At 42.6% G+C, this 15,141-nt stretch overlaps 1 protein-coding gene across 1 annotated transcript in view; it reads left to right on the forward strand.

Moving 5' to 3' along the window:
- Window positions 1–15,141, forward strand: part of hfm1 (helicase for meiosis 1) — a 347,154-nt gene that overhangs the window by 161,545 nt on the left and 170,468 nt on the right. Inside the window, exons 17-21 of the mRNA XM_048246228.1 lie at window positions 9,207–9,313; window positions 9,391–9,438; window positions 9,554–9,651; window positions 10,211–10,345; window positions 14,966–15,051. Coding sequence (XP_048102185.1) covers window positions 9,207–9,313; window positions 9,391–9,438; window positions 9,554–9,651; window positions 10,211–10,345; window positions 14,966–15,051 — 474 coding nt within the window. The remainder of the gene's footprint in view (window positions 1–9,206; window positions 9,314–9,390; window positions 9,439–9,553; window positions 9,652–10,210; window positions 10,346–14,965; window positions 15,052–15,141) is intronic.

Genomic DNA, 15,141 nt, shown 5'->3' on the forward strand with positions numbered 1-15,141 from the left:
ATTCATTTAGGCTAGGCCTTTTTATTCAGTTATTAATCATCTTCCGTCCCTTCGCAGACTACTTGTGTAGCGACGATTCTCCGACCTGTCACCTGTCACTCATCATCGGAAGAGAGGTGTTTGGAATTCCCACGTTACAATCGTCAGCCAATCAAGGTGGTCACTTCAGTCAAGCTCGTGCATGAGTAATGACGTCATCCATAGCCATGAAGACTCACTCCTAGTTTAGGAGTTTTCTGAAAGGCTTTGTGAATAACATTTAAGAGAAAACTCCAAGCTAAAATCTTTAAGTGCGATTTAGGAGTAGCCTACTCCTAGTAGTAAGATAAAAGCCTTTGTGAATAGCCTACGGCCCCAGTTATTCATCATCTTCCGTCCTTGTGTAGCGCACGCATTCTGAGACCTGTCACCTGTCACTCATCATCGTAAGGGAGGTGTTTGAAATCATGCCCGTGTTACAATCATCAGCCAATCAAGGTGGTCACGCTTGCCCATTTACCCAAATGAATGGTTGAATATTACTTATGATCATTGTTATTTAAGTGTGCGTAGGGTACCAAAAACATCTTGCTCGTAAAAAAGCATCATAACGCACATTCTGGCGGGTCTGTTATTTACTGTAGGCTGCGCAAACCACAGGCCTTTATTTTGGGCATTCATTCATTCATTCATTCATTCATTCAACCTTTATTTATTCTCGGAGGGTCATTGAGGGAAGCCCTCATTTTCAATGAAGCCGAGATTACAGAAGCGAAGCAAAGCGCTCCATAAACAAGACAACATTCGAGGCCTTCTGTTGAAGAATTTTATATAAAGCCTGCGCTAACAGTAATCCTCCTGCCCCTGATAGGCCTACCACAGCTGTGGATAGTGTGGAATGTTCAAGTAATAACACAATCCAATGTGTGTCTCAATTGTCCCCCGCTGACCACCTCACACATTTCTCTAGATTTTGCAACAAACTTACATGACACAATGCCATAAAATATGCCAGTTTTAGGACACAGAATAATGTTTGTAATGATACCAGGTAGGCCTACGTTTAACAGTAACAAGTGTAATGAGCTATTCATTGTCGAAGGTGCATGGTGAAGTGAAATTCTTACTTTGGAAAACAAACATTTGCCGATATCATCGCCGATCATCAGAATATTGCAACAGATTCTGTGTTCTGGACTGCAGGTAACTTGTTAAGCCAGTGGTTCTCAAACTTTTATTTCATTCCCCACTTTGATCAAGGGGCATGACTGATGATAGTGGAGATAACGTGATATATCCCGAGGCTTTTGCAAGTCAGCATCTTCGACAGTAGGCCTAGTCTATTAAAAATATAAGTTTTCGATGTCCCAAACGGAGAGCCATACTTTTGTTTTGTACTATTGTTTTTAACGATCTCTATGCTACTCACAAAAATGTAGGCATGGGGACATGATGAAGTAGGCTATCCAACTGTCTGTGTTAAATTATTGTGATTACGAGCCAGTGGTTTTCAAACATTATGCGTGACTCGGATATCTAACTAAATGCAACAGGCTCATATCGTCCTCGCATTCGCAAAATGAGGACCAGTGTTTTGTCAAATTGCAAATAGCTATTCGTTTTAACGATTTTTTTATGATAGTATGAAGTGCTTTTTGTATAGGCTACTATCTTAATCTTGGAATATGGGGAGGGAAGTGTCGCGTCTATAGTCAGCCAAATATTAATGTAATATTCTGCGGCATAAAGCAGATGTATTTGTTTATTGTACAGAAAAATAAAAATGACATGTCAAGCAGTCAATTGACTACATTGCAGTCAAGAAGTAGGGCAAATTAAGACACTGTTTTGATTTGCGTAGTTGCGTTACCCCCAACACTGACAATAACATAGACAGCAAATTGTCCGTATGGTGGGACGGGCCTCTCCCACGGCACAAGGCCGGAGGAGCTATGATCATGCAAACGGTTTCTTTTCAATCATTTTCATCAGAGTGGGACGTATTAGGCTTATAGGTTGCCCCAGTCAGGACGAGTTATGACTCACGGTTGCTGAAAAGTTTTGAAATTTACTTTGATGATTTAGTAGGTGTAAAATATTGAATAAAATGTTCTGCTGTATGACTGGCTTTATTTTAACTCTCATATTGAACTTTACGACGTGCAAATTTACAAAATTGGATCAACGATATTGTCTCCTACAGGCGTCAATGAGAGAACACTTACACTTACATGATTTTGGTTTCGATTTTCTAAAGTCTTTGTGACACCACGTCATGATACATTTGATAATGTTTGATCGTTGTTTTAGTATGACGCATCTTTTACGTAGCCTAATGAATCCGCTCTAGAAAGTGAAAGTAGCCTAACCTAGGCCTATGCGCTCTGTGTCTGAGCTGTCTGTGCACGCCCCAAGAATTGATTACGCCCTCAAATGGAGAACACATCAATCCCATGGTATTTTTTGCCCTAAAATGCATGAAACATGCAAGTTCAAAATCCCGCCGGTACGTTACATCTCCGTTTCATATTTGCCTAGGCTACTAGCCTACAATAAATGAATTGAACAAACTCAACTGACAACAGGTATATCTACTGATTCGGTCATTGAGACTACAGAATACAGACTACAGAATACAGTACAACAAACTTTTTGTCTTTCTGAAGTTTATTTTTGTATTCTGGGGTACAGTAGCCTAATGTCTTGACAATAGTTTTTCTTACCGGCTTGCTGTTTAAACTGACTGCGCCGCTCTGAACTTTCCTGCCAGGTAAACCGCTACATCTCGGCTCTGGCATTGCCTAAACTCATCGTGTGGGAAATCAGATTATCTGTCAATTTTGGGCTTTGAAAATAAGGGATATTTGCTCAGTAGCCTAATAGTAGGCCTAGGCTACATTTTGTAACATTTATAGAGAAACCGAGGGGAAGTTAAATTAGAAATCGTTGGAAATTGAAAACACATACAAAAAAGATTCGGGCTTTTAAAGAGATTCGGGCTTGAGCCCCGGCCACCCTCAACCCGCCAATGCAACCACCCAGCAGTAACTTCTGCATTCAGTGAGATTTGCACCGCCCTAATTTTATTTTTGACTCTTCCCGTCCCCGTTGCAACCTCTGAGCGCTCATTCTCCAAGTAAAAGACCATTAAAAGTGCGCTGACGCTTGTAAGACCCGCTGTTGCGGGCATGTGTAGCCTATGTTGTAAAATTATGTTATGATGAGTTTAATAAAGGGCCCGGTCATGTGCCCCGCCCCCGGCCCGGCTCTGACTTGTTCCGCCACTGAGGCTATCAAAAGCAGATTTCGATTTTCGCTACCACCGTGTAGTCAAGCCTTAAGCCATACCCAAGTAGCCTTAATCGAGGTAATGTTTAATTACGATTTATTTTGTTATTGAATTCGTAGGCTGGGATTCCTCTCGGTAACAATTACGTTTAAAGGTAGCCTAGCCTCCTGCTTTTTCAGAAGGGGTGGCAGTCATGCTACTGACAGAGCGATGTACAGTGGCAGAGCGACGCACAGTGGCTGAAAGTGGTACTAAAGCTTCACGCAGCTTCACGCCTCGTAATGCGCGACTGAAGTGGCCATTTGAAAGTGATGCCCACTGTAAATCAATCTTTCCCGTGAGCTTGCATGCTACCAGTCCTTCCTTTTCAAATTTGTTGCGCCTGTTTGCACAATTTCACAAATAATCATATGTGATTAATAATATGACAAATAATCCCTGTGCACGGGGACCGAAACAATGCATGCCAACTTTTTCCGTGTTTCTCACGTATTTTAACTTCTCCCGATGTCTTGCTGTTTTAATGTTTTCCCGTAGAATATCCCATATTTTAATACTCTCATAAAAGCCCTGCCATCGGGCCTGTCTCTGTGTCGCCCTGTTGCTACCCCTTGCCCTTCCAGCGAAACTGATGTCTTCAAGTAATCGTTTTCCTTGCTTGAAGGCGAACTTAGAGTGATGTTAACCTATTTAAGTTTAGCGGCGTGATTGTCGTGAGAGCACGATTCATTGGCGCTTGCATGTTCGGCCTTATGTCTACGTGCGCACCTGAGGCTACTCAGCTACTCCAAGTTGGCCTACCATAACTTAACAACTCTGCACTGTAGACCCTAACTGGCTATTTATATTTTTCTGTGAAATAAGCAAATGTATTTGTTCAACTTTATGAAGCAGAATTACGCACTAGGCTACTTGGAACATAACACATTTGACAAAGGACAGATGTATGTTATAGTGACAAAATATTAACTTTCCGTGTTTTACGATGTCTTTGTCATGGGGAAGTTTTTTTCCCCATGCATTTATTCTAGGCTACTGTGAGTGACTGCCGTGAGAGAAGCGGGTTCTGTGTTTCGTTCATGTCAGTGACTGACGCGAGAGAAGCGGGGTCTGTGTTGCGTTGTGTTAATTTATTTTCAATTGGGTATGCCGTGCGGTGTTGTCCACAGCTCAGTTCTGAAAAAGCCGAATTTACTCCTTTTGAAACAATGAGTGCGCGCGTTTGTATGGTTATATTGCTTGACGGGGGATCCCAAGCAGCTTTCTGCCATAAGGCTACTTTGAGAACATTTCCTAATTCACCCGACACTAATATTCAAAATGTTGAAAACTATTTCGGCATAGCCTATTAACTGACCACCCGATTCATGTTGCCTGGGGGGCAGGGGGGGGTCATCAGACATTTGTGCTCAGTTAATCCGGCCCTGCCCCCAACAAATCACACCTTCCACCCAGCTGTGACAGCTTAAAATAAGTCAAGAGGACTCCTAACTCACAGACCTATTCACAAACCGGTTTTGTGGCATTTCGCCTGTTTTGAAATCCTATGCGGCTACAGGAGCTTCCAATCGTGAGGAAGCAATTGCATTGTAGGCATAAGTATAAGTATATATACTTTTTTGATCCCGTGAGGGAAATTGTGAATTAGTGAAACACACACAACACACAGTGTACACACAGTGAGGTGAAACACACACTAATCCCAGTGCAGTGAGCTGCCTGCATCAACAGCGGCGCTCGGGGAGCAGTGAGGGGTTAGGTGCCTTGCTCAAGGGCACTTTAGCCGTGCCTACTGGTCGGGGTTCGAACCGGCAACCCTCCGGTTACAGGTCCGAAGTGCTAACCAGTAGGCCACGGCTGCCTCAATTGCATAACTAACATGCAATAACGCCACCAACAACAACCAAAACTAGGCTACTCATTGTCAACATGTAACATTATTGTGAATCAAATTAAAATGTTCTCTTTTGCAAACGTAGGCATAGGCATAGTAACAGATTAATTTAGTAATGTTACAAAGATACTACATCAATCCGTATGTTTCATTAGGCTACTAGGCTATTTGTTTTGCCTTACTCTTGATTCATTTAGGCTAGGCCTTTTTATTCAGTTATTTATCATCTTCTGTCCTTGTGTAGCGCACGCATTCTCAGACCTGTCACCTGCCACTCATCGTAAGGGAGGTGTTTGGAATCTTTCCCGCGTTACAATCATCAGCCAATCAAGGTGGTCACTTCAGTCAAGCTCGTGCATGAGTAATAACGTCATCCATAGCAACGAAGACTCACTCACTCTTAGACTGTTAGTCGAAGATTCTAGAGCGCTCAGCTCCAGAATCTGTTCAGGAGTTGTCATTTTCCCTTACTAAGAGTAGCCTAGGTCTGAAAGGCTTTGTGAATAACTTAATAAGAGAAACTCCTATAGCTAAAATCTTTTATTGCTATTTAGGAGTAGCCTACTTCTAGTGGTAAGATAAAAGGCTTTGTGAATATGGCCCCTGGTGTCTAACCCAATTCATAGCCCATTTACACAAAATAATGGTCGAATATTAGGCTACTGATGATCATTGTTATTTAAGAACATGCAGAGCACCAAAAACATCTTGCTCGTAAAAATTATCATACCGCACATTGTGGCGGGTCTGTTATTTAACCTACTTTACTGTAGGCTGCGCAAACCACAGGCCTTTATTTTGGGCAAGCCTGCATTGAATAGGTCTTGCCTCAAATGCAGAACACACAGAATATAGCAACAGAAAGTTGCCTTCATAATCAACTACTATTTGTTCCAACAAGTGTTCTGTTGCAATATTCGGTGTGTTCTGCATTTGAGGCAGGCCTTCTGTTGAAGAATTTTATATAAAACCTGCGCTAACAGTAATCCTCCTGCCCCCGATACCACAGCTGTAGATAGTGTGGAATGCAAGTAATAACACAATCCAATGTGTGTCTCAATTGTCCCCTGCTGACCACCTCACACATTTCTCTAGATTTTGCAACGACCTTACATGACACAATGCCATAAAATGCCAGTGTTTAGGACACCGAATAATGTTTGTAATGATACCAGTTAGGCCTACGTTCAACAGTAACATAAGTGTAATGAGCTATTCATTGTCGAAGGTGCATGGTGAAGTGAAATTCTTACTTTGGAAAACAAACATTTGCCGATATCATTGGATAGGAATAGGCCTACTTGTTTATTTTTACGTAGCCTACAATGGCCAGTTCAGACAAAGCCGAAATTACTCATTTTGAAACATTTGTATGGTTATATTGCTTGACTTAAATCCCAGAGAGTAGGCTAAGCTACCGCGACCCCACAGTGATGGGCCTAGCGGTCTTAATGCGTTCAGTGTGGGGTATAAACAAGCTGAGAATTTAAGCGGTGTCACCTGCCTGTCACAGACGTGGGGAGCTGAAGCTTGGAATACAGTTACTTCAGTAACAGTATTTTATTTTACTTCTTATGGAATATATATATTTTTTCACTTTTCACTTGTTGGAACAAATAGTAGTTGATTATAAAGGCAACTTTCTGTTGCAATATTCTGTGTGTTCTGGACTGCAGGTAACTTGTTAAGCCAGTGGTTCTCAAACTTTTTCTTTCATTCCCCACTTTGATCAAGGAGGCATTAACTGATGATAGTGGAGATAACGTCTTATCCCGAGGCCTTTGCAAGTCAGCATCTCCGACGGTAGTCTACCCTATTAAAATACAAGTTTTCGATGTCCGAAACGGAGAGCCATACTTTATTGTTTTAACGATCTCTATGCTACTCACCAAAATGTAGGCATGGGAACATGATGAAGTTTCCAACTGTCGTGTGTTAAATTATTGTGATTACGAGCCAGTGGTTTTCAAACATTAGGCGTGACTCGGACATCTATGCAACAGACTCATATCATCCTCGCATTCGCAAAATGAGGACATACAGACTGCTCAGATAACAGGTGTACCTCCAGTTATGCACGGTGTTAGTCAAGTCATTTAAATGTGCTGGTGAAACAGTTGTGTACTCTGGGCACAGTTCTTGGCACAGTCCTTCTAGAGCTTCGTGCCAAGTAATAAGCGTTGAGTCGAGATGTTTGTGTGAATGAAACGAAGCGTATAGGCCATGCGTAAACCAATGGTGTAGAGATGACGCCACAGGGTTTTATTTAAGAGAGCCAACGTTTGTATGTAGGCAATTTATATTCACAATACTTAGGCCTACTAAAATAAATAGTATTTTATTTGTATTGGTTGTTTAGAATAAAAAAAATCGGTCGGTCTTAACGCAAGTTTACAACCGGCAAGTCGGTCGGACTAAAAGGGGAAAAAAATAAATATTTGGGTCGGTTCTAAATTGACAGGGTCGATCGGGTTACGGCAAATGAAAATATTTTTAAGGATGGCCTGGCAGTGTTTTTTTGCGCGTCTGCAGAAGTCAGCCAAATATGAATGTAATTCTGCGGCATAAAGCAGATGTATTTGTTTATTGTACAGAAAAATAAAAATGACATGTCAAGCACATTGCAGTCAAGAAGTAGGGCAAATTAATTTACGAAACCAAAACGTGGGTCATAGTTGTCTAAGCCTCTATTGCGTAGCCTGTTAAAAACGTCGCCAGATAGTATTAAATCGGCAACAACATTGTTTTCTGCAGAAGCCTACCCAAGGCTACAGATTAATTCTGAACAGTTATTTCTCTAGTGGCTCAATTATCACACCACTGTTTTGATCTGCGTAGCTGCGTTACCCCCAACACTGACAATAATATAGACAGCAAATTTCGATTTTCGTTACCACCGTGTAGTCGAGCCTTAAGACATACCCAAGTAGCCTAAATCGAGGTAATGTTTAATTATGCATGATTTATTTTGTTATTGAATTAGTAGGCTGGGATTAGCCTACTCTCGGCAAGTCTCCTGCTTTTTCAGTAGGGGCGGCAGGCAGAGCGATGTACAGTGGCAGAGCGACGCACAGTGGCTGAAAGTGGTACTAAAGCTTCACGCAGCTTCACGCCTCGTAATGCGCGACTGAAGTGGTCATTTGAAAGCAATGCCCACTGTACATAGTGCGGTTATAGTCGATAGAGGGCCACGAAGCGAATGCAGAAGTGCTGTTCACCCTATAGAGAGTTGATGAACCACTGAAACAATTTTGGAAACATTATTTTAAGGTACAAAAAACTCTTTGGTGTTGCTTTAAGCTCACGATATTCATACCTGCCCACCCTCCTGAAGCTCCCGATTAGCCACACCGGGCCTGTATAGCATAATGAATGTTGCACAATGTTGCACTAAATATGGACATGAGGCTACCTTAGGCCATTAACCGTCAAAACCGTATGATGCACACATGCCACGAACCGAGACAAGCGAACCGAACGGTTCGGATTTTTTTTCATGAACTGTGCCACCCCTACTATTAAGTAAAACTAATAAAGGTCTTTCTTCAAGCATATAAACAGCATATTTTAAAATGGCCTTTTAATGTGGCCAGTCTAAAGCACATCTGTGCAGTCATGTTTTATAATCAGCACTTTTTAATCAGCGCCTGTCAGGTGGACAGATTATCTTGGCAAATGTAAGGTGATCAGAAGCACAGATTTTAACAAATTTGAGAACAAAATTTGAGAGAAATGTATCATTAAGACCAACATCTACTGTTCAAACCTTTCCTTGAGTTACTTACTCATTGCTATGCTCTAGTTGTCACCCGTCAAGTCCCCTTATTATTGCAGTTAAGAGGGTTTAGCCCCACCAAACGACCATCAGCTGCACACTTATTGTCTCAGCAGATACTACAGTACAAATATCATAAATAACACTAATGGAAATACACCAGCATATGTATGTATACATGTGTAAGTGTATCCTTTTTACCTCCTCATAACAGCATTTGACATGTTTTTTGAGGAAACACATTTCTATTAATACATTTTTCACATAAGGTTACCATGGTGTCTAAGAGTAAGGAGTTCAGTGATATACAGCTGAGAGTGAACGAGAAACGCATCCTGAACACATTGAATAAGGATAAGAACAGGATAACAATCAGGTTAGAAAGATATTTTGACATTTTGCAATTTGAATTTAAATCTTCAGGTTTATCAGTGTTATTCTCTTTTTATTAAGGTTTCCTATGGAGGGAAAGATAAAAAACAATGAAATGAAAGTGAATTGGTAAGTTGTACTTTTGATGAGGGAGAAAAATATTTGTGAAAATATTTTGTAACAGCACCACTATTCATAATGAGGTTTTACCATTTTTTTTTATATCTTACTGTTATTACTGAAGCCTGATTCAGGCCCAACTAGGGTGCATCCCTGTCCAGGACTTTGGACTCTCACAGGACATGAGCAAAATATTCAAAAATGGTGTTAGAGTGAGCAAATGTAATTATTCAATTCATTTCCCTTTTTTAAATAACCTGAATTAATATCAATAGAATATCATTATTTTCTATCATGGAACAATGAATGATCTCTCCACAGATACATATTGTGTTATACACAATGGGACTGATAACACCATGGGTGGCTAGGAGTACAATGACATTGTGGTACATTGTGCTATGAAAAACTATCCAATTACCACCATGTACATTTGCTTATTACCACTATTGGAGAAAAATACAACTGAATGGATGCAATTTTTTTGCCAATGTATGAGACACGTCAGTCATGTTTGCCTGTATCAGTGCTGTCTGTCCTCTGACTTACAGACTAAGACATACTTATAGAGCACTATACATAATCAAATTACGAAGATAAAGGAAGAATCTGGGCTTTTATAGTCAACGTCTCATGTTTTGGGCATGTGCCAGTTGGCTTGACAGTCTTCCAGGGTGTTCACCTTTGGTGTTACGATTCCCATACATAACAGTATGTATCTCGTTGGAAAGTAAGTTTCAAAGTGAATGATAATTACCAAAAAAAACATGTTTATACCTAGGTCTTGCAGACATTCTTTATCACCTTCCTCAAAGGAATTTTTCAGCACTGCTGAGTGCATTGATACTTGCAAAGTGCTTTCGGGCAAAGCTGTGGGAAAACTCTCCTTATGTCTCCAGGCAGTTGGATAAAATTGGTATGCTGATAGACTAGTGTTATTTTTACTAAACATCAATGGGCCTCATTCACCAACCGTTCTTACGAAGAAATTTGTTCATAAAACCCACTTAGGCAGTTTTTACGAAGATTATGGTATTCACCAATGTCTTGTTCTTAGGTAAGAACAGAATCTACGAACACTCGAGAGCACTTATGCACATTTGAGAACTGACTTGTTTGTGAAAAATCAATGGTTATTTTAATCATGTGTAAAATATAATAGAATTTAATTGACAACTATATATTTTATCATTTAGGACATTTTTTTTAATAAAAATATAATTATTTTTTTTAAATAAAATAATTCCACTATTTTACAAAGCTTTAGAACAAATAATTAACACAACAAATAACACTTTTTCAATTTTACACTAGCTACTAAATATGACTCATAACAACTAATTTACTGTTAATTTCCTGAAGCAGTGCTTTCACTTCAAAGTATGTGTCATATACGGTAATCAAATTGTCTTGCTCATGTAGTTTACTTGCTCTATGGTACAAATGAAAGCTGGTGCCTCAGTCTCAATTTGTGTGCACACGGCCCTGCAGCATCATGCCCTTTTATGGTGATTGACAGGGCATGCTAATTGAAAGCGAGCTGACTGTGGCAAGATGGCTGCAAGGTGCGGACGTCGACCTCCATTGCCCAGCAGCGCGGACGAGACATCTAGCCTTTATTATATATATTAGCCTTTATTATATATGCAGTTGTGGAAAGATCGGCAAAGGCACAAGAGGGCTCAAAATACGCAAGTCTGCGTGTGGACAAGGACGGATGCATGCACACTGCTCAGACAAACCGTCTGGTGAGACGCAGAAGAACCCTAGGCAGGAAGCACACCATAGCCCTAGTGATCTCTCAGTGCATGCTATCCTCCAAGATCACGCAAGGAAGCACACCATAGCCCTAGTGATCTCTCAGTGCATGCTATCCTCCAAGATCACGCAAGAGCCTCTTTAACGCCATTCCAGAAAGCCCACCCCAGCCAAAAAGGGAAAGAATCAAGTGTCCAAAAATGGGTGATGAGAAGGAGTGGTCCATGTTAGATGAAGATCTGGACAAAGTGCTTGGAGCGGTTCAAGCAGGATCAGCGGAAAGGAAAGTGGATTCACTGACAGCCATAACCTACAATATGGCAAAGGAACGGTTTGGAACAGTACCAAGGACAGATAAGAAACCAAAACCAGAAAAGCAGTACAACAGAAGAGAAAGGAAGATCAAACAACTTAGAAAGGAGATCAAAACCCTGAGGAAGCAATTCAAACTGGCAAGCACAGGAGAAAGGGAAGGAATAAAAGCTGACAGCCAGCCTCCGCGAGCAGCTCATCAGAACAAGAAGAGCTGAGAGGTTCAAGCAGAGACAGAAAAAGCAGGAAGCTGCACGAGTGCAGTTTGTAAAATACCTACCGCTTTACCAAATCACTGCTGGGGGAGGCAAGATCTGGTACTCTAACAAGTTCCAAAGAGGAGGTGGAACAGTCTGTGGAGGAGGCATTCAGTGACCCTTCGAGACGATGTCCTGGAAGGAAATCATGGGCTTTCTAACATCGACCCACCTACTACATCCCTCAGCACAGAGTGTCCATCATGGAGAGAGGTTCAAGAGGTAGTCAAGCATACAAGATCATCTTCTGCTCCAGGTCCCAGTGGTATACCCTACAAAGTATACAAAAAATGCCCTAAGTTCCTCCGAAGGCTGTGGAAGCTTATGTGGGTAATTTGGTCCAAGGGAACCACTCCAACAAGCTGGAGAAGGGTGGAAGGGTGCTTTGTGCCTAAAGTACAGGGATCCACACAGATCAGCCAGTTCCGAACAATCTCCTTACCTAGTGTGGAGGGAAAGATTTTCTTTGCTGTGCTTGCAAAGAGAATGAGCGCGTACATGACCCATAATGGATATATTAACACCTCTATCCAGAAGGGTGGTGTTGAAGGGTTCTCCGGGTGCTTGGAGCATACAGGGGTCCTCAGCCAACTTATCCAAGAAGCAAAGGAGAAGAAAGGCAGCCTAACAGTCGTCTGGCTTGACTTTGCAAATGCATATGGGTCTATTCCCCATAACTTGATCCAAGTTTCTTTGGACTACTACCACATCCCACATAACATCCAGGGCATGATCACCAGTTACCTGAGAGACATCAAGCTGCGATTCCAGTCCACCAAGTTCATAACAAAGTGGCAGCCAGTGGAGAAGGGGATAGTGACAGGATGCACAATCTCTCCCATCTTGTTCATCATGGGAATGAACCTGATCATCTCTGCAGCGAGTACAATTTCAAGGGGGCCAAAGACCGCAGCAGGATGTCAACAGCCAGCAATCAGGGCAGTCATGGATGACCTTACCGTGATAACACCAACTCACGTGCAGGCAAGATGGGTCCTGGCAGAACTGGATCGCATGGCCACTTGGGCAAAGACGGTCTTCAAGCCCAAGAAATCAAGGAGCCTGGTAATCCAAAAGGGCAAAATAACTGAAAGGTTCAAGCTATTTGTTCAAGGGGAAGTGATACCGAACATCCAGGGGAACCCAATTAAATGCCTTGGAAAGTGGTATGATGATTCCCTGTCAGACAAGAACAGCATCTCCAGCACTGGAAATCAAGTTGATGAGTGGCTGAAGAAGATTGATAAGTCTGGCCTGCCTGGGAAATACAAGTGCTGGATCTACCAACATGGCCTGCTCCCGAGACTCATGTGGCTTCTCACTGTACATGAGGTGCTCCTAACAACTGTTGAAGAAATGGAAAGGAAGTTCAACAAGCACCTTAGAAGATGGTTGGGAATACCCCCGAGCTTCACATCCTTGGGGCTCTACATAAGGTCAGGCCAGCTCCAGCTTCCCCTGTCATCAGTGATGGAGGAGTTTAAAGTTGCCAAGTTCAGACTGTCCTTGACATATAGGGACTCCCTAGACCAACTCACCAGGGAAGCAGGAGTCAGAACGAGTTCTGGCCGTAAGTGGGCCGCCAGCATGGCAATTAACCAGGCAGAAACTTCTCTCAAGACCAGAGACATCATTGGAAACACTTGCATTGGAAGACATGGTCTAAGAACAGCACATTTCCACCAGTGGTCAAAGCCCACCCCTAGGGAGAAGAGAACCATGATCCAGGATGAAGTCCGAAACCTTGAGGAAGAAGGGAGGAGAGCAAAATCCATTGAGCTTGCAACTCAAGGCGCCTGGACGAGGTGGAACCTCCCCAAGAGGACAATCACATGGAGTGAACTGTGGCGGCTGGAGCCCTTCTGTATATCCTTTCTACTCCGAGCAGTGTATGACACCTTACCAACCCCAGTCAATTTGCATAGGTTGGGGATGTGGGAGGACCCACTGTGCAGGTTGTGTGGTGAAAAAGGAACAATGGCGCACATTCTGTCAGGGTGCAAGATCGCATTGACACAGGGAAGATACAGGTGGCGCCACGACAAGGTGTTGGCAGTGCTTGCAGACATCCTGGAGCAAGAAAGGAAAAGAAACAACCAGCCAAAGCACGACCACTGCTGAGCACCATCGCCTTTGTGAAAGAGGGCCAAACTCCTGTTGTCCACAGCCAAGCCAGGCAGAATCTCCTGCAGTCAGCTCAGGGATGGGAAATGGAGGTTGACCTCAGGAGGAAACTCCACTTCCCCGAGGCGGTACTATCCACAACTCTAAGGCCTGACATCATACTGTGGTCTCCAGAGGGAAAGAAGATCATCCTGGTGGAGTTGACGGTGCCGTGGGAGGAGGGCTGTGAGGAAGCTGCAGAGAGGAAAAAAGACTAATACCAGCAACTGGTCCAAGACTGTCGAGACAAGGGGTGGGCAACATGGCTGTTGACAGTGGAAGTTGGATGTTGAGGTTTCCCAGCTCAATCCGTGTGGGATCTATTGACAAAGGTTGGACTGAGAGGCCACTTGAGGAAAGCAGCCGTACGTAGGCTGGGAGAAGCGTATGCGAGAGCCTCCTGTTGGCTCTGGCACAAAAGAGAGGACACAAGCTGGAAGCCTGGAGGAGAGGGGCAGTGACCTGGCCAGTCACTGCTGACCCGCCAACTGGAGGGTGTTGTGGTTAAGGGTCGAAACACCCAGAGAAGGTTGGGGACCACCTGACGACCTCTCTTTCAGGCCAAGGCTTCATCCATTAGAAATGGGTCTATGATAGCATCGCAGATGTGTTATACAACTATATCTATGAGTGAACCCATCTTCAGTGAGTTTTTTTTGGCAGTTTGCAAATGGAGTGCATTACCACCACCATCTGCTGGACTGAGGTGTAATGGCAAGTGTACCCTTTAGCCTCGTTCTGGCCGCCGGGTGAATAAGGCGAATTAAGAACAATTGGCACACCCTGTCAACTTAAGAAGAAATTGGATTCAGCATGAAAAGAACAAAACTGTGAACGATTCTGAGGTTTAAGAACACCTTTGTGAGTTTTCGTAGGACCTTCTTAAGAACACAGTTAAGATTACAGTTAACCTAAGAAAATTCTTAGGAAGATATTGGTGAATGAGGCCCAATGTCTTGAGCTACTTTATGTGATGAAAATGCATTGACATTGTTTCAGCAAAGTAATCATATTTGTTGATTGCAAAATGAAAACACACATTGCAGGGCTATCCCTGGCCACAGCTATGGTGAATGCAGGACTGACAACATTTTCTAAGATTGAGCAGACTAATACCAGAGAGCTTGAACTGGTAAGGACATCTTTAACCGTTTATATTCACTAATGTCAATAGATAGATAGACTCTTTAATTTCCACACATTAACATGTCATGCTCCATAG

Source organism: Alosa alosa, chromosome 1 (genome assembly GCF_017589495.1).
Source record: "Alosa alosa isolate M-15738 ecotype Scorff River chromosome 1, AALO_Geno_1.1, whole genome shotgun sequence".
Lineage (NCBI taxonomy): Eukaryota > Metazoa > Chordata > Actinopteri > Clupeiformes > Clupeidae > Alosa > Alosa alosa.